The sequence below is a fragment of the Leuciscus leuciscus genome (assembly GCF_965113295.1).
Source record: "Leuciscus leuciscus genome assembly, chromosome: 19".
Taxonomy (NCBI): domain Eukaryota; kingdom Metazoa; phylum Chordata; class Actinopteri; order Cypriniformes; family Leuciscidae; genus Leuciscus; species Leuciscus leuciscus.
The window spans coordinates 12,298,600-12,324,436 of NC_138743.1; the positions used below are offsets into that span (position 1 = coordinate 12,298,600).

General features: G+C 34.9%; 1 protein-coding gene across 2 annotated transcripts in view; it reads left to right on the plus strand.

The window, feature by feature from the left end:
• The window catches only part of adgrf8 (adhesion G protein-coupled receptor F8), a 66,898-nt gene extending 42,445 nt beyond the window's left edge, over positions 1–24,453 (plus strand). The window contains exons 17-39 of one of the 2 annotated variants that reach the window (XM_082148148.1): positions 363–515; positions 1,217–1,375; positions 1,516–1,662; positions 7,172–7,315; positions 7,712–7,864; positions 8,570–8,728; positions 8,869–9,015; positions 15,516–15,614; positions 15,669–15,818; positions 16,167–16,187; positions 16,452–16,552; positions 16,779–16,846; positions 16,973–17,109; positions 17,232–17,426; positions 17,729–17,929; positions 18,022–18,165; positions 18,444–18,619; positions 19,099–19,269; positions 21,569–22,912; positions 23,183–23,224; positions 23,334–23,396; positions 23,484–23,547; positions 23,932–24,453. In XM_082148148.1, the coding sequence (XP_082004274.1) occupies positions 363–515; positions 1,217–1,375; positions 1,516–1,662; positions 7,172–7,315; positions 7,712–7,864; positions 8,570–8,728; positions 8,869–9,015; positions 15,516–15,614; positions 15,669–15,818; positions 16,167–16,187; positions 16,452–16,552; positions 16,779–16,846; positions 16,973–17,109; positions 17,232–17,426; positions 17,729–17,929; positions 18,022–18,165; positions 18,444–18,619; positions 19,099–19,269; positions 21,569–22,912; positions 23,183–23,224; positions 23,334–23,396; positions 23,484–23,547; positions 23,932–24,005 (4,112 nt within the window). In that variant the 3' untranslated portion in view covers positions 24,006–24,453. Of the gene's footprint in view, positions 1–362; positions 516–1,216; positions 1,376–1,515; positions 1,663–7,171; positions 7,316–7,711; positions 7,865–8,569; positions 8,729–8,868; positions 9,016–15,515; positions 15,819–16,166; positions 16,188–16,451; positions 16,553–16,778; positions 16,847–16,972; positions 17,110–17,231; positions 17,427–17,728; positions 17,930–18,021; positions 18,166–18,443; positions 18,620–19,098; positions 19,270–21,568; positions 22,913–23,182; positions 23,225–23,333; positions 23,397–23,483; positions 23,548–23,931 lie in introns of both variants that reach the window. The other variant, XM_082148147.1, reaches the window with a different exon arrangement.
• Positions 24,454–25,837: the final 1,384 nt, after the last annotated feature.

A 25,837-nucleotide genomic window follows, 5' to 3' on the forward strand; every position in this document is an offset into this window, starting at 1 on the left:
AGAAAAAAAAACTGGGCTAACCTGCACCACAAAACATAAACTGTTCCAGCCAATAACCGACAAGAAGGATTTGGGGGGGGGGTTAGTGCGCGGATGAGGAGGAGGGAGGGTCTAGCTAGCCTCTGTTTTGTTTGACAATACTTTAAACATCAACAAGAAGTGACGTCACCCAACATCACTTAGAGCACCTTTAACTGCCATGTTTTTATTTGTTTAATTTCTGATATTAATGAATGTCTCAACTCCTTGTCAGTGTGTGGCCCAAATGCAGATTTTTACAACTACGGAAACTATTGATGCTCTTGTTGGGAAGGATATAACATTACAAAGATGAATTCAACTTTTTCTGTTTGTTCTTCCAGCACCACTTTCTGAATCTGAGTATGAGATTGAAATTGATGTAAGTGTCTTTGATTTGTTGCTGGTGAACAACTTACGGATTCTCGCCAGAATTATCAACCTGCCTTTCATTCTAAGCAACAGCATCCATATCACAGATATCGACATGACTACTGGTGAGAGCAGAATGTTTCATTCATGTCAGGTGAAAATAAAACATTTGATGAAGAAATACTATTAGACTTAATTAAGCAGCTATATATAAAATAGCCTAGCTAAATTGCACCATCTTGAGGCTCAACGTGGCTTCTGAATTTAATAAAAATTGTCCGGGAGAACTTCAGTTTTCTTTAAATATGAAGCACAAACCTTCCGATGAATTGCTGGAATCTCAGGAGTCCCCAGTTAAAGGAATAAAACGCATATATCGCTTAGAAGAACAACAAACTGGCAAGATAAACAAATCGCTTAATAAGAATGTAAAATAGAGAAAGACATGTACCATTGTTGCTAAACATGTTAGCTAAGTCAGTAGAGACTAATATGAAATTCTAATAATAATGTATCAGTTAATAGTGTATTGGTGTGGTTTTCTACGTTGTAATGTAATACTTTATTAGCGGAAGATTTAAGACAAAATCCAAGTTGGATAATAAAGTATGTTAATCTCAAATCAACATTCCATGATCAGATATTTATAAATTTGGAAAGCAAATTTCTAGTATGGAGTAATGTACTGTTAGCCTGTCATTATTAGTCCCCTTCAGGGTCATATAAGGTCCTGATCAACCTGATTCTTTTTTTAAATAATAAGACAAATATTAAGTTTAACCGTAATTTATAAACTGTTCTGTCATACCATGCCATTGTGTTACAGTGTGTGGGTTAAATGGAACACAATATGAGTGCAAGTGTGAGGAGCGTCATGTTTGGCCCAATGACACCTGCAGGGCCTATCATGAGTGTGATGAGATTGTGGGAGGCACTTGTGGATGTATTCAAGCTCTCCCTTCAGAGGGTCCGCTTTGCCAGAGAGGTGATTCGTCGAATTTGCATTATCACGGATTTGTGATGTTGTAGTTGTTATAATAGTCTCACATATTCAGGTTTTTTTTCTAAATATTCTATGAAAGTTTAAAATATTAAAATATTTTTCTGAAATGTGTTTTTTTCCAGATATAAATGAATGTCAGTTCAGTCCATCTGTATGTGGTCCAAATTCCACCTGTACAAATGAAATAGGAAGTCACTATTGCTCATGTATGGATGGATTCACTGTAACAAACTCAAGTCTCCCCTTCACCATCAATAACACATGTACAGGTATATATAATCAGATTTTTGTTTGAGTTTTGCTTATGCTTGTTATTATAAATTTAGGCAAAACACATAAGGATAAATATATTTTTTTAATTACATGACATTATGTTTATTTATTTTTTACATTATTTATTACATGACCATCACATTGTTTAAACAACACAATTGAAAGTCTGTTACATCTGTTCCTCCTTGAGTAGGTTTAATGTAACAAATAGGAATCAAGCATGTAAAAATTATGTAGGCTCACATGTAACAAATTTAAGTTAAACAAATGAATGGAGCTTAAGTGTAGTTCAGGCAGACCACGACATGACAGCCAGCCATCAGCTGATGCTCAACTGATCTGTAAGTCCTCCCACTAGTTGTCAACATCTTAATAATAATAATAATAATAATAATCTAATTAGAAAATGATTCTAAATATTGAGATATTGTTCTGAAAAAATGTGTTATTCCCCTTCCAGATATAAATGAATGTTTGTCATTTGTATGAGTTCCAAATTTGTCAATGCCTTTAGGCTATGAAAATGTTACAAGATTCTAAGAATTTATGTAGCCTAGGCTTCATAATTTATAGAATTTATATAAGAAAATATGTTGAAATTTCAAACCAAGTCATGTCAGTTTTTTTTTAGTTCCAACAGTAACACTATCAATAATACCACAATTAACAACAACACCATTAACAGTGTTGATTGTGTCAACAACAACACCATCAATGCCACCACTACCAACAACAACAATGCAATTAACCCCAACACCATTAACACCAACACCATAAACAGCAACAACACCATCAACAACAACACCATTAACGCCAACACCAATACCATCAACAACAATACAATTAACACCAACAACAACACCACCATTAACGCCAACATCATCAACAACACCATTAACACAAACACCATCAACAACACCATTAATCCTAAAACAGGCAACATGCACCACAGGATACATATTCTTTAGGCATGAGAAATAATTTTTCATCCAATACTGACATGACTTGGTTCAAATTTTTCTGTGCTCGTTTTGTCAGTTTGACCTAAAGCCAACATGTCCACCTATAGTGCTAGACATTCTGACTTTGTATAAAGTAAGCATATATTAATCTTACTTTTTTTTCCTGAAAAAAAATATTCCTGCTAATATTAATTGTGAACATTGTCTTAAGATGTTGAAACAGAAAATTAAGTCATATGTCAACACATCATAGGCTAATTTTCTTTTTTGGGTGAACTGTCCCTTTAAGTGTAGTTCAGGCATGTTGAGCTGATGCTCAACATATTTTATATTATTTAATTTTTTATCTAATTAGAAAATTATTCTAAATATTGAGATATTGTTCTGAAATGTGTTATTCCCCTTCCAGATATAAATAAACGTTTGCTCAGGTCATTTGTATGAGTTCCACATTTGTCAATGCCTTTATAAAAATGTTACAAGATTCTAAGAATTTATATAGCCTAGGCTTTACAATTTATAGAATTTATATAAGAAAATATGTTGAAAGTCATGTCAGTTTTTTTTTTGTTCCAACATTACACCATCAACAACAACACTAACAACAACACCATTAACACCAACAACAACACCATTAACACTAACCCTATCAGCAACACCACCACTGACAACAACACCATTAATAACAACACTATCAACGCCACCACTACCAACAACAGTACAATTAACCCCAACACCATCAACAACAATACAATTAACACCACATCAACACCAACAACAACACCATTAACACCAACACCATCAACAACAATACAATTAACACCAACACCATTAACACCAACACCATCAACAACAACAACAGCATTAACGCCAGCATCATCAACAACACCATTAACACAAACACCATCAACAACAACAACAACAACAACAACACCATTAACGCCAGCATCATCAACAACACCATTAACACAAACACCATCAACAACAACAACAACACCATTAACCCTGAAACAGGCAACATGCACCACAGGATACATATTCTTTAGGGATGAGAAATAATTTTTCATTCAGTACTGTTGTCAATCTCATAGTTGAGTCTGTTTGGAGTATGTGGGTCACATGACTTGGTTCAAATGTTTCTGTGCTCGTTTTGTCAGTTTGACCTAAAGCAAACATGTCCACCTATAGTGCTGGACATTCTGACTTTGTATAAAGTAGGCATATATTAATCTTTTTCCTGAAAAAAATAATTCCTGCTAATATTAATTGTGAACATTGTATTAAGATTTTGAAATAGAAAATGAAGTCATATGTTGATTGTGCTGTTTTTTTACAGCATTTTGAAAAGTATGTATGCCCTGAGATACATTGCCAGATTAGGGTATAAAAAGGATTATCCACAGTATTGACAATGAATGGGGTCTCAAGGTAAACTGGGCCTCCTGTACCCATGGCATTATTGCACATTCCGGGATGATGGGTTAGGGGTGATTTGTGGGTGGTGGGAGGGCCAGTAGAAGTCTTGTTCCTGGGGCGGGGCCCTTAGAGAAGATCCTTATAGTCCCTCCTAGCCTCAGTGCCCCATGTACACAGTCCCCCTTCTCAATCTATGTATTTTGAGTTAAAAATTGTGCAAATGATAATATTCAATTCTGATACTAAATACAATATAATATTCAAATAAAACTGATATTATTACATTTAGTCGACTACATCTTTGGATTTTTACATGATATTTACTTGCAGAGTGTCACACAGCTCATTTTATGGTGTTACAGGGGTGTCCAATACTGCTCCTGGGGGGCTATCGTCCTGCAGAGTTTAGTTCCAACCCTAATCAATCACACCGGAAAAGTCTAACTAAAGTCTTCAGGGTTACTTAGCACCTCCGCAAACTAATAGAAAACAACCAAAACAATCCAAGGTTTTTATTTAACACCGTGGCTAGACTAACAAATAAACAGACGTCACCCGAACAAAATATCCCGTTACAGTTCAGTAGTAATGATTTCATGAACTTCTTCACTGAGAAAATAGAAAGCATCAGAACCACAATTGTAAACGTTCAATCTTCAATCGCGCCTTATAATTCAGCTTCAATTATCACCCCGAAAGAACAATTACAGTGCTTTGCAACTATAGAACAAAAAGAGTTAAATAAACTTATCACTTCATCTAAAACAACAACATGTTTATTAGATCCTATACCAACTAAACTACTGAAAGAAGTGTTACCTGTAGTGGAAGATCCTCTCCTCAATATTATTAACTCGTCTTTATCTTTAGGTCATGTTCCAAGAACATTTAAACTGGTTTTATAAAACCTCTCATTAAGAAACCACAATTAGTTCATAATAATCTAGCAAATTATAGACCCATTTCAAATCTTCCATTTATGTCTAAAATATTAGAAAAAGTGGTGTCCGCTCAACTGGGCTCTTTCTTGCAACAAAATGAGATCTATGAAAAGTTTCAGTCTGGATTCAGACCGCATCATAGCACTGAAACTGCGCTCGTTAAAATCACAAATGATTTACTTTTAGCTTCTGACCAAGGCTGTATCTCAATACTAGTTTTACTTGATCTTAGTGCTGCGTTCGATACTATAGATCATACATTACTCTTAGATCGACTACAAAATTATACTGGTGTTCAAGGACAAGCACTAAGCTGGTTCAAATCATACCTATCTGACCGCTACCATTTTGTCTATTTAAATGGAGAAAAATCGATCATAACTCCAGTAAACTATGGAGTGCCGCAGGGATCTGTATTAGGCCCTCTGTTATTTTCAATATATATGATGCCACTTGGAAATATTATAAGGAAACATGGAATTAGTTTCCATTGTTATGCTGATGACACTCAAATATATATTTCATCACGGCCGGATGAAAACGCAAAATTTTCCAAATTGACAGAGTGTGTTAAAGATATAAAAGATTGGATGACCCGTAATTTTCTTTTATTAAATCCAGACAAGACAGAGGTAATACTTATCGGTTCAAAAAACCGCCCACAAAACCTCGCACAATACAACTTTAACATCATAGGATGTCCTGTTACTTTATCCTCTACAGTAAAAGACCTGGGTGTCATACTCGATTGTAACCTGTCTTTTGAAAATCATATTTCATATGTTACAAAAACAGCATTTTTCCACCTTAGAAACATTGCTAAGCTACGTAATATGCTATCAGTTTCTGATGCAGAAAAGTTAGTTCATGCATTCATGACCTCGAGACTGGATTACTGTAATGCTTTACTAGCTGGTTGTCCTGCATCCTCAATAAACAAGCTACAGTTAGTCCAAAATGCCGCCGCTAGAGTTCTTACTAGATCAAGAAAATATGATCATATAACACCGATTTTATCATCACTGCATTGGTTACCTATAAAGTTCCGTATTAATTACAAGGTATTGCTACTGACCTATAAAGCCCTAAACGGCTTAGCTCCAGTCTATTTAACGGATCTTTTATCACCCTATAATCCATCGCGCTCTTTAAGATCACTAAATTCAAGGCTTTTGGTCATACCTAGGATATCCAGAACCACCAAAGGAGGGAGAGCATTCTCACATTTGGCTCCAAAACTCTGGAATAGTCTTCCTGATACTGTTCGTTGCTCAGACTCGCTCTCCCAGTTTAAAACTAGATTAAAGTCGCATCTCTTCAGCCAGGCATTCATATAATCCTATAGTTCAAACTACAATCCGGCCTCTAGCTCATAAATGCCAGAGGAGAACTGGCCCCCGACTGAGCCTGGGTTCTCCCAAGGTTTTTTTTTCTCCATTAGGTCACCTGATGGAGTTTTAGGACACCATTAGGTCACTTGATGAAGTTTTTCGGTTCCTTGCCACTGTTGCCTTTGGCTTGCTCAGTTGGGGATATTTTGGGGATATTTAATTTAATTTTATCAATCAATAAATTCCTCTTGAAACAAACTTTGTTGTATTATTTTAATTTAATACTGTGAAGCTGCTTTGATACAATCTGTATTGTGAAAAGCGCTATACAAATAAACTTGACTTGACTTACTTAGAAAATTATAAGATGTATCATAAATCACATTATATGATTGATTAGGGATGGAGCTAATGTCAAGACAAAACTGTTCAGCAGTGAAAAAATATGAATAATAAGAAATGTATATGCCTCACTTTTAGGACACTTATACATGTCATACATGCAGCATATTTAGCATATTAAATTTTTTTTTTTTTTGCATCAAACAAATCACATAAACATTGATGATTTGAGCCTTTTAAAACCCTAATAGGGAAACGTATCCTGGGAGATACAACTCATAAAATCCTATCAAATATTAAAAAAAAATTCTTTGGATATGTTTTACTTAAAGGCAGGGTAGGCAGGATTTTTCTAAAAAACTTTTTCCCAAATTTGTTTAAACTGTCTTTATATACCAATACATAATTAAAATGTAAGTACTCTGAAAAGAGAGTATAAAAATCGAGTGTCTGTAGTCCTCTCACGACTGCAATAATAATTGAATAAAAATTTTCCACTTTTGTCTGTTTTAGCGTTAACAACACCATCAACAGCAGCATCAACAACAACAACACCATCAACAGCAGCATCATCAACAACAACAACAACAACAACACCATTAATTCCAACACTATCAACAACACCATTAACACCAACAAGAATAACAACGGCAACAGGTATGACCATCAAATTCTAGCACAACTGTATGATGATGGTGAAAGTTTGTATTAGTATTGAGAACTGTTGCTGAAACCTGTTGATTAAATTGACACTTACTGTAAGCTATTTTAACAGATATTATGCCAATGACAACATATTATGTAAAAACCAAGATATTGAAAACCAAGTCATCAAGTCAGATTATTTCACGTTTGGTTTCTAGAAATATAAAGACTTGCTTTTCATGTTTAGGAAAACAAATTATAGGTCGACAAATCCTTTGCTTTTTAAATGTTTGGTTTCATGCAGGAAAAATTAGATTAATGTTTTTGTTGTACTAATATTATTTTTTTTTGTTGGGAAGGATATAACATTACAAAGATGAATGAAACTTTTTCTGTTTGTTCTTCCAGCACCACTTTCTGAATCTGAGTATGAGATTGAAATTGATGTAAGTGTCTTTGATTTGTTGCTGGTGAACGACTTACGGATTCTCGCCAGAATTATCAACCTGCCTTTCATTCTAAGCAACAGCATCCATATCACAGATATCGACATGACTACTGGTGAGAGCAGAATGTTTCATTCATGTCAGGTGAAAATAAAACATTTGATAAAGAAATACTATTAGACTTAATTAAGCGGCTATATATAAAATAGCCTAGCTAAATTGCGCCATCTTGAGACTCAACGTGGCTTCTGAATTTAATAAAAAAATTGTCTGGGAGAACTTCAGTTTTCTTTAAATATGAAGCACAAACCTTCCGATGAATTGCTGGAATCTCAGGAGTCCCCAGTTAAAGGAATAAAACGCATATATCGCTTAGAAGAACAACAAACTGGCAAGATAAACAAATCGCTTAATAAGAATGTAAAATAGAGAAAGACATGCACCATTGTTGCTAAACATGTTAGCTAAGTCAGTAGAGACTAATATGAAATTCTAATAATAATGTATCAGTTAATAGTGTAGTATTGGTGTGGTTTTCTACGTTGTAATGTAATACTTTATTAGCGGAAGATTTAAGACAAAATCCAAGTTGGATAATAAAGTATGTTAATCTCAAATCAACATTCCATGATCAGATATTTGTAAATTTGGAAAGCAAATTTCTAGTATGGAGTAATGTACTGTTAGCCTGTCATTATTAGTCCTCTTCAGGGTCATATAAGGTCCTGATCAACCTGATTCTTTTTTTAATAATAAGACAAATATTAAGTTTAACCGTAATTTATAAACTGTTCTGTCATACCATGCCATTGTGTTACAGTGTGTGGGTTAAATGGAACACAATATGAGTGCAAGTGTGAGGAGCGTCATGTTTGGCCCAATGACACCTGCAGGGCCTATCATGAGTGTGATGAGATTGTGGGAGGCACTTGTGGATGTATTCAAGCTCTCCCTTCAGAGGGTCCGCTTTGCCAGAGAGGTGATTCGTCGAATTTGCATTATCACGGATTTGTGATGTTGTAGTTGTTATAATAGTCTCACATATTCAGGGGTTTTTCTAAATATTCTATGAAAGTTTAAAATATTAAAATATTTTTCTGAAATGTGTTTCTTTTCCAGATATAAATGAATGTCTGGTCAGTCCATCTGTATGTGGTCAAAATTCCACCTGTACAAATGAAATAGGAAGTCACTATTGCTCATGTATGGATGGATTCACTGTAACAAACTCAAGTCTCCCCTTCACCATCAATAACACATGTACAGGTATATATAATCAGATTTTTGTTTGAGTTTTGCTTATGCTTGTTATTATAAATTTAGGCAAAACACATAAGGATAAATATATATTTTTAATTACATGACATTATGTTTATTTATTTTTTACATTATTTATTACATGACCATCACATTGTTTAACCAACACAATTGAAAGTCTGTTACATCTGTTCCTCCTTGAGTAGGTTTAATGTAACAAATAGGAATCAAGCATGTAAAAATTATGTAGGCTCACATGTAACAAATTTAAGTTAAACAAATGAATGGAGCTTAAGTGTAGTTCAGGCAGACCACGACATGACAGCCAGCCATCAGCTGATGCTCAACTGATCTGTAAGTCCTCCCACTAGTTGTCAACATCTTAATAATAATAATAATCTAATTAGAAAATGATTCTAAATATTGAGATATTGTTCTGAAAAAATGTGTTATTCCCCTTCCAGATATAAATGAATGTTTGTCATTTGTATGAGTTCCAAATTTGTCAATGCCTTTAGGCTATGAAAATGTTACAAGATTCTAAGAATTTATGTAGCCTAGGCTTCATAATTTATAGAATTTATATAAGAAAATATGTTGAAATTTCAAACCAAGTCATGTCAGTTTTTTTTTAGTTCCAACAGTAACACTATCAACAATACCACAATTAACAACAACACCATTAACAGTGTTGATTGTGTCAACAACAACACCATCAACGCCACCACTACCAACAACAACAATACAATTAACCCCAACACAATCAACAATACAATTAACCCCAACACAATCAACAGTACAATTAACACCAACACCATTAACACCAACACCATTAACACCAACAGCAACAACACCATCAACAACAATACAATTAACACCAACACCATCAACAACAACACCGTTAACGCCAACACCAATACCATCAACAACAATACAATTAACACCAACAACAACACCACCATTAACGCCAACATCATCAACAACACCATTAACACAAACACCATCAACAACACCATTAATCCTAAAACAGGCAACATGCACCACAGGATACATATTCTTTAGGCATGAGAAATAATTTTTCATCCAATACTGACATGACTTGGTTCAAATTTTTCTGTGCTCGTTTTGTCAGTTTGACCTAAAGCCAACATGTCCACCTATAGTGCTAGACATTCTGACTTTGTATAAAGTAAGCATATATTAATCTTACTTTTTTTTTTTCCTGAAAAAAAATATTCCTGCTAATATTAATTGTGAACATTGTCTTAAGATGTTGAAACAGAAAATTAAGTCATATGTCAACACATCATAGGCTAATTTTCTTTTTTGGGTGAACTGTCCCTTTAAGTGTAGTTCAGGCATGTTGAGCTGATGCTCAACATATTTTATATTATTAAATTTTTTATCTAATTAGAAAATAATTCAAAATATTGAGATATTGTTCTGAAATGTGTTATTCCCCTTCCAGATATAAATAAACGTTTGCTCAGGTCATTTGTATGAGTTCCACATTTGTCAATGCCTTTATAAAAATGTTACAAGATTCTAAGAATTTATATAGCCTAGGCTTTACAATTTATAGAATTTATATAAGAAAATATGTTGAAAGTCATATAAGTTTTTTTTTTTTGTTCCAACATTACACCATCAACAACAACACTAACAACAACACCATTAACACCAACAACACCATTAACACTAACCCTATCAACAACACCACCACTGACAACAACACCATTAATAACAACACTATCAACGCCACCACTACCAACAACAGTACAATTAACCCCAACACCATCAACAACAATACAATTAACACCACATCAACACCAACAACAACACCATTAACACCAACACCATCAACAACAATACAATTAACACCAACACCATCAACACCAACAACAACACCATTAACACCAACACCATCAACAACAATACAATTAACACCAACACCATTAACACCAACACCAACACCATCAACAACAACAACAACAACAACAACAACAACAACAACACCATTAACGCCAGCATCATCAACAACACCATTAACACAAACACCATCAACAACAACAACAACACCATTAACCCTGAAACAGGCAACATGCACCACAGGATACATATTCTTTAGGGATGAGAAATAATTTTTCATTCAGTACTGTTGTCAATCTCATAGTTGAGTCTGTTTGGAGTATGTGGGTCACATGACTTGGTTCAAATGTTTCTGTGCTCGTTTTGTCAGTTTGACCTAAAGCAAACATGTCCACCTATAGTCAGGGCCGGCGCGTGCACTTCTGCCGCTCTAGGCGAAAAACATTTGTGCCGCCCCTAGGGCTGGTCCGAACAGGGCCGCGGGAAGTGGGGGTGCTGGGGGTGCTGCAGCACCCCCTGTTTTCACAGAATTGTAAATGCAACGCATATGTTTGTTCATTAAAATGTATTAATTTTTAGCATTTAGTCATTTATTTGTAATAAACACTTTAAGTGGGCTATTTAAATTTTTTTATTTATATGTTAAATTATCTTTTTAAAACATAAGCGCAGAGTGTTACGTAATATTGTGTGTGTGTGTGTCGAAAGAATTTGTCCGCAGCTGCTCAAAAAAAAAAAAAAAAACCCCGTCAAAAACCCCACTGTCAGTGTTTTGTAAGGAACAGGCAAATATGTAAAATATAGCAGGAGACATTTTAATTGTTTACTAATAAAACAGTTATTTTTTATGTCAGTGTCGGCTAGACAGATGAAGTTGACGACTCGCGATCTTCGCAGCGCCAGAGAGAAATGCACATTTCATACGAATTACATAAGCAGCGCAGTCTGTTTTCTTTCGTTTAGAATTGTTCTGCTTAAAAGTAGACATTTCAAGCTATCTATATGTCTCAGGTCTGTGAGGCAATAGGCTACCTTATAGGCCTACGCTGAGTTTCGGTTCATTTATGAGACGAGCTCCAGGTTCGCCAGCGCCTCCATGTCCTAATTATCTATTTTCTAATAGCTTATATATTCTTCTTATTTATTGAATCCAGACAATTGGTTGATGAAACATCGATTAAAATTAAGATACAATTAATACAAAACGAAATTAAATTTAAAGACAGGCTTTGTGCTTTCAGTTTGAGGTCTCTGTGAAAGTTTTAAAACATTCTTTTAGTGCCGCTTTAGAGAAATACATAAAAAAAAAAAAAAAAAAGCGACTTAGTCCAGTGCGACTTAGGCTATATATGTTTTTTTTCTTCCTCGGCGCATTTTGTGACTGATATGCGACTCCGGAGCAATAAAATAAAAGGGACTCCGGAATAAAAGCAGAATCAATAAAGTCAAAAATGTGATGTGCAGTCAGGTTTGAGAGTGTGCGCGTTTTTTGAGGAGTTTTATAGTCTTGATATTGTTTCTTATTCAAAAGTGGTGACGCCCCTATCCACGCTTCACTAGCAATATAAAACGCACACACACATGTCTGTTAAATTAAGCAATAGCCTACTTTAAGGTAGTCTATATTTTTCTGACTAACAAATTACTGACACAGTAAAGGGTAGATTTAAATTAAGAAAAACTAAATTTCAATAAAGAAAAAAACTAAATGTAAAATTTCAATAAAGAAAAAAACTAAATGTAAAATTTCAATAAAGAAAAAACGAAATTTAAATAAAGAAAAAAAACATTTAAATAAAGAAAAAACAAAATTAAAAATTTAAATAAAGAAAAAACGAAATTTAAATAAAGTAAAACGAAATTTAAATAAAGAAAAACGAAATTTACATAAAGAAAAACGAAATTAAGTTAAATTAAAATCGAGATTAATTTAGATTGATAATAATGGGTAAAAATGCTAATTGCCTATATTTTGTTTCTATTGTTATATTTTCCACAATGTCAAAGCAACGCAGCTTAACCCAAAACACAAGCTCAGGCATGCACTTCTGTCCATACAAACTCCGCTGTTCTGCGCTCTAGCCAGAGAACACTCCCGTTGCAGGAACACTTTAGGCCAAGAGGAAGCAAATATATACATACCGGTATACTATGCGTAGGTGGATGTGATCGGGGATTTTGGCTGTGTAACATTTAAAGCCACTTAAATTAACGAAATGACTCAAATAAAGATTCGTTCATTTTTATGAACGAGATCGAACAAGAGAGTCAGTAAAATTATCCGAACTTCCCATCACTCAGTCATGAGTCATGACTCGTGAGAGCAGGGGGCGGGGCGGCGCGGGGCGGCGCAGCGGCAGCTCAGCAAATCATATAGCCTATTTTGTGAATTGTTCATTCCCGATTGGCACACATTTTGCCGCCCTTACAAAAGTGCCGCTCTAGGCAATTGCCTAGTTCGCCTATATGGACGCGCCGGCCCTGCCTATAGTGCTGGACATTCTGACTTTGTATAAAGTAGGCATATATTAATCTTTTTCCTGAAAAAAATAATTCCTGCTAATATTAATTGTGAACATTGTATTAAGATTTTGAAATAGAAAATGAAGTCATATGTTGATTGTGCTGTTTTTTTACAGCATTTTGAAAAGTATGTATGCCCTGAGATACATTGCCAGATTAGGGTATAAAAAGGATTATCCACAGTATTGACAATGAATGGGGTCTCAAGGTAAACTGGGCCTCCTGTACCCATGGCATTATTGCACATTCCGGGATGATGGGTTAGGGGTGATTTGTGGGTGGTGGGAGGGCCAGTAGAAGTCTTGTTCCTGGGGCGGGGCCCTTAGAGAAGATCCTTATAGTCCCTCCTAGCCTCAGTGCCCCATGTACACAGTCCCCCTTCTCAATCTATGTATTTTGAGTTAAAAATTGTGCAAATGATAATATTCAATTCTGATACTAAATATAATATAATATTCAAATAAAACTGATATTATTACATTTAGTCGACTACATCTTTGGATTTTTACATGATATTTACTTGCAGAGTGTCACACAGCTCATTTTATGGTGTTACAGGGGTGTCCAATACTGCTCCTGGGGGGCTATCGTCCTGCAGAGTTTAGTTCCAACCCTAATCAATCACACCGGAAAAGTCTAACTAAAGTCTTCAGGGTTACTTAGAAAATTATAAGATGTATCATAAATCACATTATATGATTGATTAGGGATGGAGCTAATGTCAAGACAAAACTGTTCAGCAGTGAAAAAATATGAATAATAAGAAATGTATATGCCTCACTTTTAGGACACTTATACATGTCATACATGCAGCATATTTAGCATATTACATATTTGTTTTGTTTTGTTTTTTGCATCAAACAAATCACATAAACATTGATTTGAGCCTTTTAAAACCCTAATAGGGAAACGTATCCTGGGAGATACAACTCATCAAATCCTATCTATATCAAATATTAAAAAAATTTCTTTGGATATGTTTTACTTAAAGGCAGGGTAGGCAGGATTTTTCTAAAAAACTTTTCCCCAAATTTGTTTAAACTGTCTTTATATACCAATACATAATTAAAATGTAAGTACTCTGAAAAAGAGAGTATAAAAATCGAGTGTCAGGACTGCAATAAACACAGCTACTTATTTCATTCATTCACTCCCACCCCCTCCCTTCTGGGCTCCTTCCAAAGCCACGCCCCCAAAACACATGAACGCGCGATGCCGACCGCTCAGCTGGAAGAGGACGCGTTTGCCAGCGCCGAGCGGAGAGGAGCGCAGTGCATGTAGTGACATCATGTCAAAATCACATGTAATAAAATAAAACTTTATCATTATGAATATAAACAACTAACATGGCTGTTAGTACTCACTATCAAGCTAGCATATCGATACTGGTAAAGTTTAAAATATATTGAGTTTGATTCGGTAACGAGCTAGTAACATATAAGGCAAAGCTAAAAACAGGTTCCATTGATACACGTTTTCCCATTACCATCAGTTACACTGTGATGAAGGTGAATTTCGTGTAAGATTCATAACATATACGGTGTTTTGCATGTAAGAGCTTCCACGATGAAAGCACTGTTGGCTCTGATGAGGACTAACGTTACACTCCGGTGACAAGTATCCTACCTTTCTACCTTACTAGTTCCTTTTTTTGCCTTGTTTGCCTTCACTGACTGTATATGCAGGTACTGGGAATTTTGACTGCTCTTTCTCTGCCATAATTGTGATTCTTCCTAGCTTCTGTGCCTCTCTCCGTGCCTCTTCCCCTCCTCGAGTCAAACGGATGCGCGCATGTGGGCAGCTCCTGTAGCAGCAGGGGTGGTAAGCCATGGTAGCGAGGGAGAGAGACAGTCGCCCAGCCAATCATTTCATTCGTTCTGAATGGAAATAAGTAGCTGTGTTTATTGCGCCCTGAGAGGACTACAGACACTCGATTTTTATACACTCTTTTTCAGAGTACTTACATTTTAATTATGTATTGGTATATAAAGAAAGTTTAAACAAATTTGGAAAAAAAAATGTTCGAAAAAAACTGCCGACCCTACCTTTAAGTCCAGATGATATTAAAAGTGACATGAAATAATTGAATAAAAATGTTCCACTCTTGTCTGTTTTAGCGTTAACAACACCATCAACAACACCATCAACAGCAGCAGCAACAACAACAACAACAACAACAACACCATCAACAGCAACAACACCATCAACAGCAGCAGCATCAACACCATCAACAGCAGCAACAAAATCAACACCATCAACAGCAGCAACAACATCAACACCATCAACAGCAGCATCAACAACAACAACACCATCAACAGCAGCATCATCAACAACAACAACAACACCATCAACACCAACACCATTAATTCCAACACTATCAACAACACCATTAACACCAACAAGAATAACAACGGCAACAGGTATGACCATCAAATTCTGATTTATAGCACAACTGTATGATGATGGTGAAAATTTGTATTAGTATTGAGAACTGTTGCTGAAACCTGTTGATTAAATTGACACTTTAAGCTATTTTAACAGATATTATGCCAGTGACAACATATTATGTAAAAAACAAGATATTGAAAACCAAGTCATCAAGTCAGATTATTTCACATGTTTGGTTTCTAGAAATATAAAGACTTGCTTTTCATGTTTAGGAAAACAAATTATAGCTCGACAAATCCTTTGCTTTTTAACTGTTTGGTTTCATGCAGGAAAAATTAGATTAATATTTTTGTTGTACTAATATTATTTTTATTCAACAGTGCCAACAGCAGCACAGACAGGTACTGTGAATATACATTTAAACATTGCACAAAAATAAATTATTTCTGGATTAAGATGATATTTTGTGTTTGCAAAGGCACAAAATTGGTATAATGAATATCAAAAAAATTAATAGGAAATAATTTTCACCAATGTTCATTTCGCATACCCTTAGTAACTGGGTAGTATTAATATTTTGTATTAGTATTGTTTTAAGGATTGAGGATTGTTTTTAAAACCTGTTGATGCAATGCACATAAATGTGCATTTGTTTTTTTTTACAGTTATTGAAATGTCAATGACATTAAATATGAATTTTGACTCCAGTCTTACTGACCGGAATAGCGAGACTTACAAAGATTTATCTGAAAAAATTGAGACAGCAGTGAGTATTCCATGTTTCATATTTAATGAAATGTTTGTGTAATTTATGAAAATGAGCATTTCATTTTTGATACTTTAATACTAAACACAGCTCGGATTTAACTTTGAAGTCATAACATACATTTTTATTCATTTTAGTTTCTTTTGAATTATGTATGTATTTTTCTCCAACCACCACTTAACGGTCAGAAACAGTCATAGTTTTTGGGTACTTTTGATTTTTACAGATTGACACAAGTTATTCTAATAAGCTAACAGGCTACATTTCTCGAACTACAAAAGTCTCTAGATTCAGGTATGATCTACCATTTAAATTTTTACTTTTTTCACTCAACATTGCCACTTATTCACTACCTTTTCAAACAAATCCAATGTTACTACAGTATCTTCACATCGGTGTGGTTTGTGTTTTGCTCCACAGGCCTGGCAGTGTTATAGCAGATTATACAATAAGTGCAACATCAAACAACCTTGATTTTAGAGCAGCAAACACAGATGTTTCTGTCTCTCTAAAAGCACAAGGAATCGTTTTAGCTGAAGATGCTTTTGCTCGGAGTGGTAAGGGCACTCAGTGCCTAATGTAAAACCCTTCACATTTCTTAGTTCCATCATATTTATTATGTTGTTGTTTGTTTTTGTTCATTGTTGGGTGATATGAGTTGTATGGTTTTTATTTTCAGAACAAAAGGACTTCACAACAGATGAATTATATCCACTGCAAAAGCTGGACCTGAATTGTCCACCCTCAGACTCTGCAAAGGGACCAATAACATGGATGGTGAATAACAAAGATCCTGCACTGGACAACACAAGATACGTAATTTCAAACAACAATAGCATTCTCACTGTGAAAAACACTAGTGAAAGTGACAGTGGTGAGTAACGTGGGGTTTATTTTTGTCTAGTCTGATATGATATCTTACATGGCAAAGTGCCTGACTGCTGTTAGTCATGTTTTAAAAAGCAGACTACTGTAAAACTTTACTATAGTTTTATTGAAGTATTAGCACTGAAATACTATAGCATAAAATGATACTATACCATATATGACATAGATCAAACAACCAAAATATAGCTACACTTCCAGGACGTTGTCACGAACGTTCTCTCATTTACAAAGTATTATGCTTATAATTATAGTAATAATTGTTCATTATGATTTTTCCCCCTCATGCAGGTCGATATGCATGCATCATACAAACAAATGAAATACCGTACATTCAATGGCAAAACGTTGTTATTAAACAACGCCCCACTATCATTGTGGGTGATCCTAACCGTGTTTTTCCATGTGAAGACAACACTGTCCAACTGAGATGTTCTGTTGATGCTGGCTACAGTATTGAGTGGGTCCTGAATGAAGCAGTACAAGTTTCAGGTTGTACATACAAATTGTCAGTACAAGTTACTTGTCATTTAAACATTCGATAAAATCCTCTGTGTTATTAACATGTTTTCTATATGCATTAGGATATGACATGATCATATTAAACTATAATAGGCCTACTGGAAATTGTGAGGAGGAAACCTTTACATGCCGTCTCAAGGGTCTGACACAACTACAGAATTACAGTTACAGCTGGAGCAGAGTCAAAGTAAAGACAAGCACAGAACGTAAGCCTTCAGTTTCTTATTTTTTTCAGTATCAAATTACTTTTTACTGTTACGCGATTGAATGATTTTAACAAACTAGCAGACTTTTCTTTCCATTGCATCACACTTGATCTTGTGGTGTTGACTTTTTTTTTGGTTCTGTTACTGTTATAAACCCTTGCCTTGCTATTTCTGACGTTTCTGAATAGTGTGGGGTACCCTGCAAGTCCCAAATGTAATGTGATCTTTTATTCTGAAAGAAGTTTCCTAAGTTTCCTTCTGACTGCCTCTTTCTCCAGTTTATGAATGTAAAAATGAAGAACTTGGACTTGGAAACTCAAACGACCAGAAAACAGGAATCTGTGAAAATGGCTTTAAAGGCACCATAACTTACAGATGTGAATCAAATATGTGGACACGAGTACAGGACAACTGTGTGCTTGAAGTTATTGACACATTTAAAAGCAAAGTTAAGGTAATCTATTGATCCTGTATTCAATTTACAATCATCTGGCCATTTTAAAGGAACACACAGACTTTTTGGGACTTTAGCTTATTCACCGTATCCCCAATCACTCCGCAGAAGTAGCAGTGCTTCGCCTTCTGAGAATAAGAATGTATACGGTTAGAAGATGGTTGTGTCTCATGTGACCTTGTTATTCGTACATGCTGTGACTATACAAATCACAACATGTAAATAGGAAAATGTTGGCGTTATTTTGTCACTTATTGGGAGCAGTATGCTAGCTGGAGCCGTTTACCTCCAGTCTTTGTGCTAAGCTAGGCTAGCGGTGGGTGCGTCAGACAGAGTTACAGCACGCACGGAGATGAAAAAGGTATGTATGGACTTATCTAACTCTGGGGGATGCGGTGAATAAGCTTAAGTCCCAAAAAGTCGGCGTGTTCCTTTAAAATATTTCTAATATTTTATTTTTGTGTATTTTTGCAATTTAGTCCTTGATTGTGGAGGAGATTCCAGAGTTTATGGCTAACCTCAGTAGTGTCACAGCACAGAATAGTATTAATATAACACAGTCTTCTGCTACTGTCCAAGCAATTGTGGATATACTCTCTAACATTGCTGATTTGTCACAAGCTACTTTCATCAATAAGCCAGTTATGGAGGTTTGTATATTCACATTCTTTTCTGTAGAATTTACTGTATAGTCATTGTATGCTTATTGAATTTAATAAGATAATGTCTATTAAGATAAACTAGTGGTGATTCAGTACAATAAAGTTGGCCTAATTGTGTTGTGCAATAGCCACCCTTACAAAAAATAAGTATTCTTCAATTTTATTTAAGTACAGTATACTTAAGTACAGTTCAAGTACATCTTGAAGTATACTAGTAAGTAAACTAATATGTGCTATTAGTATACTTGTAAGTATGCTATTCCAATACTACTTGGGACTAAACTGGCTGACTTTTTAAGTGTATAAGTAGGTTTAAGTATAACAGTTGTAATCTTTGAGAAAACTAAGTTTTTCATTTGTACTGCAGCTATACTACAAGTGAAATTATAGGATTTTTTTTAGTTTACTAGTTAAATACTTGTAACACATTTCTTTAGTTTATGAAAGTACACTTTGAAGTGTCTCACTAAACTACTAGTTTAGTTGTTTTACCACTGCAAGTATGTACTGTAAGATTAACATCATACTAAGTTTGATATATATTATTTATGAACTTTAAGTATACTACTATGTTCCTATTTAGATATTAATTTTATTATTGAAATATACCTTTAACTGTACTTCAAGGAATTTAAGTAAATGCCCTACACAATTCACATACTCAGAATTAGGAACACAATGTTTTCTTTATAAATCAATGTTCAGACAAATTAATTGTTTTGGATGCTAAAACATGCAAGTTATAAGGCAGTATTTGAAACTATGTGGAAAAAGTATTGAATAGGTTGCTCAGTCAAGAGTAAACAAATACAAGCCAAGTATACTTAGAATATATAACTTAATTATACTTTAAAGTTTCTAGAAAAGATTCAGTACAAGTATAGGCCAAATATACTGACATTATAAGTCTAGTTAAGTTAAGTATACTTAAGTGTAATTTTAATATATTTACAGAAATACATAAAAAGTAGACTGAAAAGTATACTTGTTTTTAGTTTAAGAGAAATATACTAATAGCGCACTAGAATAAAATTTTGTAAGGGGATTCTCTCCATTATCATTGTAATGAAGGTCCACTGAAGGCAAGCTTGGAGAACCCAAATGCAGTTTATTCAAATAATCCAAAACAAAGGCATGGCATGGAACTCTAACCCAAAAGAAAGTCCAGGAGGGTGGTGGAGCGGAGGAGGTCCTGTGGGGGAGGGAGGGAGGGATGGCGGGCCAGGCCCGTGCAGGGGAACAGGACATGGCAATCTTGCGATACTCCTCATTCACAAAACCCACATGTAAATGATGAGCTGCTCAACAGAAGGGCATAGTCTATATGAAGAGATGCAAAAGCCTCTAAGTGCCATCTGAAATTTTCTTCTAGAATGATCATTTTTATCAAGCTCGTAAATTTAAGTTCAGTAATTTCACTTAAATGGCAATGAAAATGACCTATGAATTGTCATTTAAGTGAAATTACTGAACTTAAATATACAAGCTTGATAAAAATTATCATTCTAGAAGAAAATTTCAGATGTCACTTAGAGGCTTTTGCATCTGAACTCTTCATATATTGTGCTAGGGGAAAGTGAATTTTCCCCCCAGGCAGTCAAAAACAAATGGGTTCATTTAATCGATGAAGGAAAATGTCTTTTAAAGCCACGTCATTAAAGTCCACCATATAACAAAGTCCTCAACATCATTTTCTTAAGTCCGCTCACCTTGTCGAAGGTGGAAGAGACGAGAAACTGATGGATACATTTTTGGGTGGCCTAGTATTCTGTAAAGGATCCATTGGAGAATTGCTGAATCCAAGTGCAGTGCAGTGCAGACACCCCGACACAACAGTTACAGGAAAAATACTTGACAAAGACAAATGGTAAACATGGCTTAAATACACAAGGACTAGTGACTAAAAACACACCTGTGAACATTATTAGACAATTAACCAATGACAACATGACACAAGAGACTAGGGAAGCACATAGCAAGATCACATGACAAGACAGAAACATGACTGTAACATGACATTTTAACCCAAAACAAAACTATACCTTACAGTCATGGATTAAACTGGTTTATTATATTATATTAATTATATTATATTATATTATATTATATTATATTATATTATATTATATTATATTATATTATATTATATTATATTATTATTTTGTGAAATTATTTATTAAAATGTGTGTCCTGTTAGATTATCCAAATATCTTATATATCAATATTTCCACATTTTATGGGCTAAACTTTATCACATTAAAAAAAAAATATTATATTCAATTTTCAGAATTTCCTTAAAACAGTGGACATCATTGTATCAGGTAATGTCAGTGATACATGGAACGAATTGAACAAAGGAAACACCACAGAAAACACCAGCATTCGACTTCTGGACGCTATTGAGAAGATAAGTGACCGTCTCAAAGATGAGTTTGTTATCATTGAAACATCTATTCAGCTGAACAGAACTACAATTAAAAACTCATTCAGTATGGCATCAACACTGCCAAACTCAACTACAGAGATTTTCATACCACAGGTTCCTAATGTGAATACCATAACCATCATAATCTTTTCGACTCTTGACAATGTCCTACCTACTCGTGATACTAATAATGACAGTAGGAATTCAGATGTGCGCATCAATGGAGACGTGGTTGTTGTTAAGGTTAATAAAACACTTAACAACATTTCTTTTGCATTTGATATTACTGATCAGTCTTTGGGAAATCCTCAGTGTGTCTTTTGGAACTTCAGTCTTGACGCATGGGATTCCACTGGATGTAAAGTAAAACCCTCAGGGAACGAAACTGGTAAGATTACATGTGAATGCGACCACACAACCTCTTTTTCAATCCTGATGTCACCGTTTTCCCTGGATAACAAAGCCTTAGCCTTTATAACTTACATTGGTGTAACTATCTCAATGGCCAGCTTGATTTTGTGCCTCATTATTGAGATTATTGTGTGGAAGTCAATGACAAGAAATGACACATCCTACATGCGACATGTCTCCATAGTCAACATTGCCGTGTCCCTGCTGATCGCAAACATCTGTTTTATCATTGGAGCCGCAATCGCAGAACAAAAGCAACCAACATCAGTGGGTCGCTGCAGTCCAGCGGTTTTCTTCATGCACTTTTTTTACCTGGCTCTTTTCTTCTGGATGTTAATTTCAGCGCTGCTGCTCTTTTACCGTACAGTCATGGTCTTGTCCCAAATGTCAAGGGCCAAAATGATGTCCATTGCCTTCATAGTCGGTTATGGTGCGCCTTTGCTCATAGCGGTCATTACTGTTGCGTCGACAGCTGGACCACAGAAATATATCACGAAAGAATTAGCATGCTGGCTGAACTGGAATGAATCTAAGGCCCTTCTGGCATTTGTGATTCCAGCTCTCACTATTGTAGCCATAAACCTTTTGGTTTTGATTGTGGTTCTGTATAAGATGTTGAGGAGAGGAGTTGGTGCCACAACTCAACCGGATGAGAAACATGCCCTGGTGGTCATTGCCCGATGTGTGGCCATATTGACTCCTATCTTTGGTCTAACATGGGGATTTGGAATTGGAACCATGGTGTCCCGTGAATTAGGCATTCATGTGGTGTTTGCACTCCTCAATTCACTGCAGGTATCACTTTCTGTCTTTGTATTTTGACTTTATATTAAAGTTATATTTTGTGTGCTTGATTTAAATGCAAACATTAAAACAATAATTGTAATGCAGTTAATTTAATAATTATTATAATCTATTCTAACAATTCAATATAAAGCCTCACACAACACCATAAAATAATGCAAAATAAGTAATTTTCAATGTCATGAATATGAAATTAACAGCATTATAATAAGTATTATTTACTCATACCATTTTCCTCGTATGTTTGTAACACTTCTGCAGGGATTCTTTATTTTGGTGTTCGGAACTCTTTTAGACAGCAAGGTATGAATTGATTTGTGTCACTTTGCAAGTTGACAATTTGTTATACTGATCTTAGAGGCATTCAGTTCTACTGCAGTGCTTTAACTCATTTTGTCATATATGGTTGCAGGTCCGTGAGGCACTGGCAGGAAGGCTGTCACTAAGGAACCTTACTAGCTCTAACCGTACCAGGGTAAATGCCAACTAAATACATCTTGATCCATGAGTTCTTCCTAATGATAGATGCACTCAGTTGATATCTTAAATCTCTGTATTACAGAGTACTAGTGCAGGACCATCATCTTCAAGCGGGCTGGGTTTCTTTCAAAGGATTCGTAGGAGAAGTAAGTATTGCTATTAAAATCAAATGTATACATTATTGGCCAGTTTCACAAACCAGGCTTAAGCCTAGTCCCAGACCCAGCTGTCTGAACTGAAAGCAACTTCCACTGACATATCTTAAAATATGTCAGTGCTATTGTTTTGTCTCAAGATGAGACGGGGGGAAAAAAAGAGTAATGTTTTGTCAAAAAAACAAAAAACAGTAATGTTTTATTCTAAGGCACATTTATAAAAGCTTCTTAAATGTCTTAATTGAACTAAGGCCTGATTTAGTCTAAGCTATGTTGTGAAACCAGGCCTATATATTTATACAGTATACTGTATATATCATATGACATGACAAGAATATTTTAAGTAACATAAAAAATAAAAATAACTATTTGCAGATGTGTACAACGTATCTGAAGCAGCAACATCTTCAAACATGTCCAGTGGCTCAGAAACCTTTATGAATGCATAATCAGCTACTTCATTAGGGATTAGTTTGCTTTATAGTTCAGCCTTTTCCGAACACATTTTTTAACACTGCAAGTATATGTAAACTGCATATACTGATCTGATATCTGTTACTGATTTCTGGGAAGAAGTTTTTCTCTGTTCTGAAGTATTAATAAAAATGGCCAATAATCTACAGATCTAATGTTTAATTAAGGATACATTTTATTATAAGGCTGTGATTTGCATGATTGGATGCACTTTCATTTATAACAGAAAAATTATATAAATTATATAGATCTAGAGAAATAGCTTTATTTGTGTTTTCTGGTGTATTTGATGTATTTTTTCTTTGCCATTTTAAATCATCAGTTTTCTTGTCCAGTTGGTGTCATTACATATATCATGCTGTTCTACTACTCTGTATGGATTATAAAAAAAAAAAAAATAATAAAAAAATTTTTTTTTAGCTACACCAGAAATGAAATGCCTCTTTATTTTACATTTATTTTGGAGTTTATAATCATGGCTTTGTAGCGCTCTTGTTATTTTTAATTGCATTTGGCAATAATGATGAAATAGATCATGTTTCCAAATAATGTATTATTATTTTAAGCCATCACAGTATTAAGGTTACAGTTTCTTATTAATTTCAACAATTCTTTGAGCTTGGTCAACCTCACCTGCATAATATTATATATTATACAAGTATAAGGACTTTGATTCTGAATCCTGTGCATCTCTTTCAGTTCCTGTACTGTACGTATTCAGCAACCATTGTTACCCTAAAGCAAAACTAACACTTTTGATAAAATTTGATGAGCAAATATAAAACAAGTTAGCCTAAAAGCTTTGTCAATTATAATAAGGAAAACATTTTTATAGAATATAATTTTTTTTACAGTTGTGCTAGAAAGTTTATGACCTTTACAAAATGTAAGTATACTTTGGCATTAGATCTTTATAAAACAATTGTTACGGTTGTGTGTGGGTAGAAGGAGGCGAGGATGACAGAGCACTTCAATCCAAGAGTTTTATTCACAGAGAATCCAAAAACACAGGAACAACGGGTAGAACTCACACGGGAAATAAACGTAGTAACAAAGTAGAACCGACAAACACAGAAGGAGAACACAGGGCTTAAATACACAGGAGAACTGAAAAGGGAACAAGACACAGCTGACAAGACTAACGAGGAACCAGGTGGTACAAATGAACTGATGACAGAAACCATGGAAACAAGGACTAGACCAAAATCAACAGAGAACAGGGGAAAACGGATCACAGAAACAGAACTCAGAAACATAGAACATGTAACAACAATAAGCATAGGAATATTTTTATATATTTTAATTAAAGAAAACCCTTGTGAAAAAGAAGTGTGCCTAATTGTATTGAAAGCGTAGTTTTTGTGTACTTCAAATCTTAAAGTGCCCCTATTATGGATTTTTGAAAATGACCTTTCGTGCAGTTTGTAGGGGAGAGTGGGGTAAAGTGAGACATTTTTTACATTTGTTCCCCTCTAAGCGAGCTAAAATGATATATCAGTCAAATTTACACATTTCCCATTAATTCAGGATGTTTCCTAGCAATGGAAATTATTAGAATGTATTCAGGACGAAGGGCAGTGAAAATATGATTGTTTTTAAAAAAGTGGTCTTGTGTCTCACTTTACCCCAGCTTAGGGGTAAACTGAGACAGACCAGAGAAATCAAGGGGGTAAAGTGAACCAGCTGGGGTAAACTGATCCACTTACTTTTTCCACTCTGAAACTTCCATAACAACACATGTTGTAACAGTAAGAATCTTGACAGCTAGCTTGACAACCACACATTCCAGAACTAATGTCGGACTAGT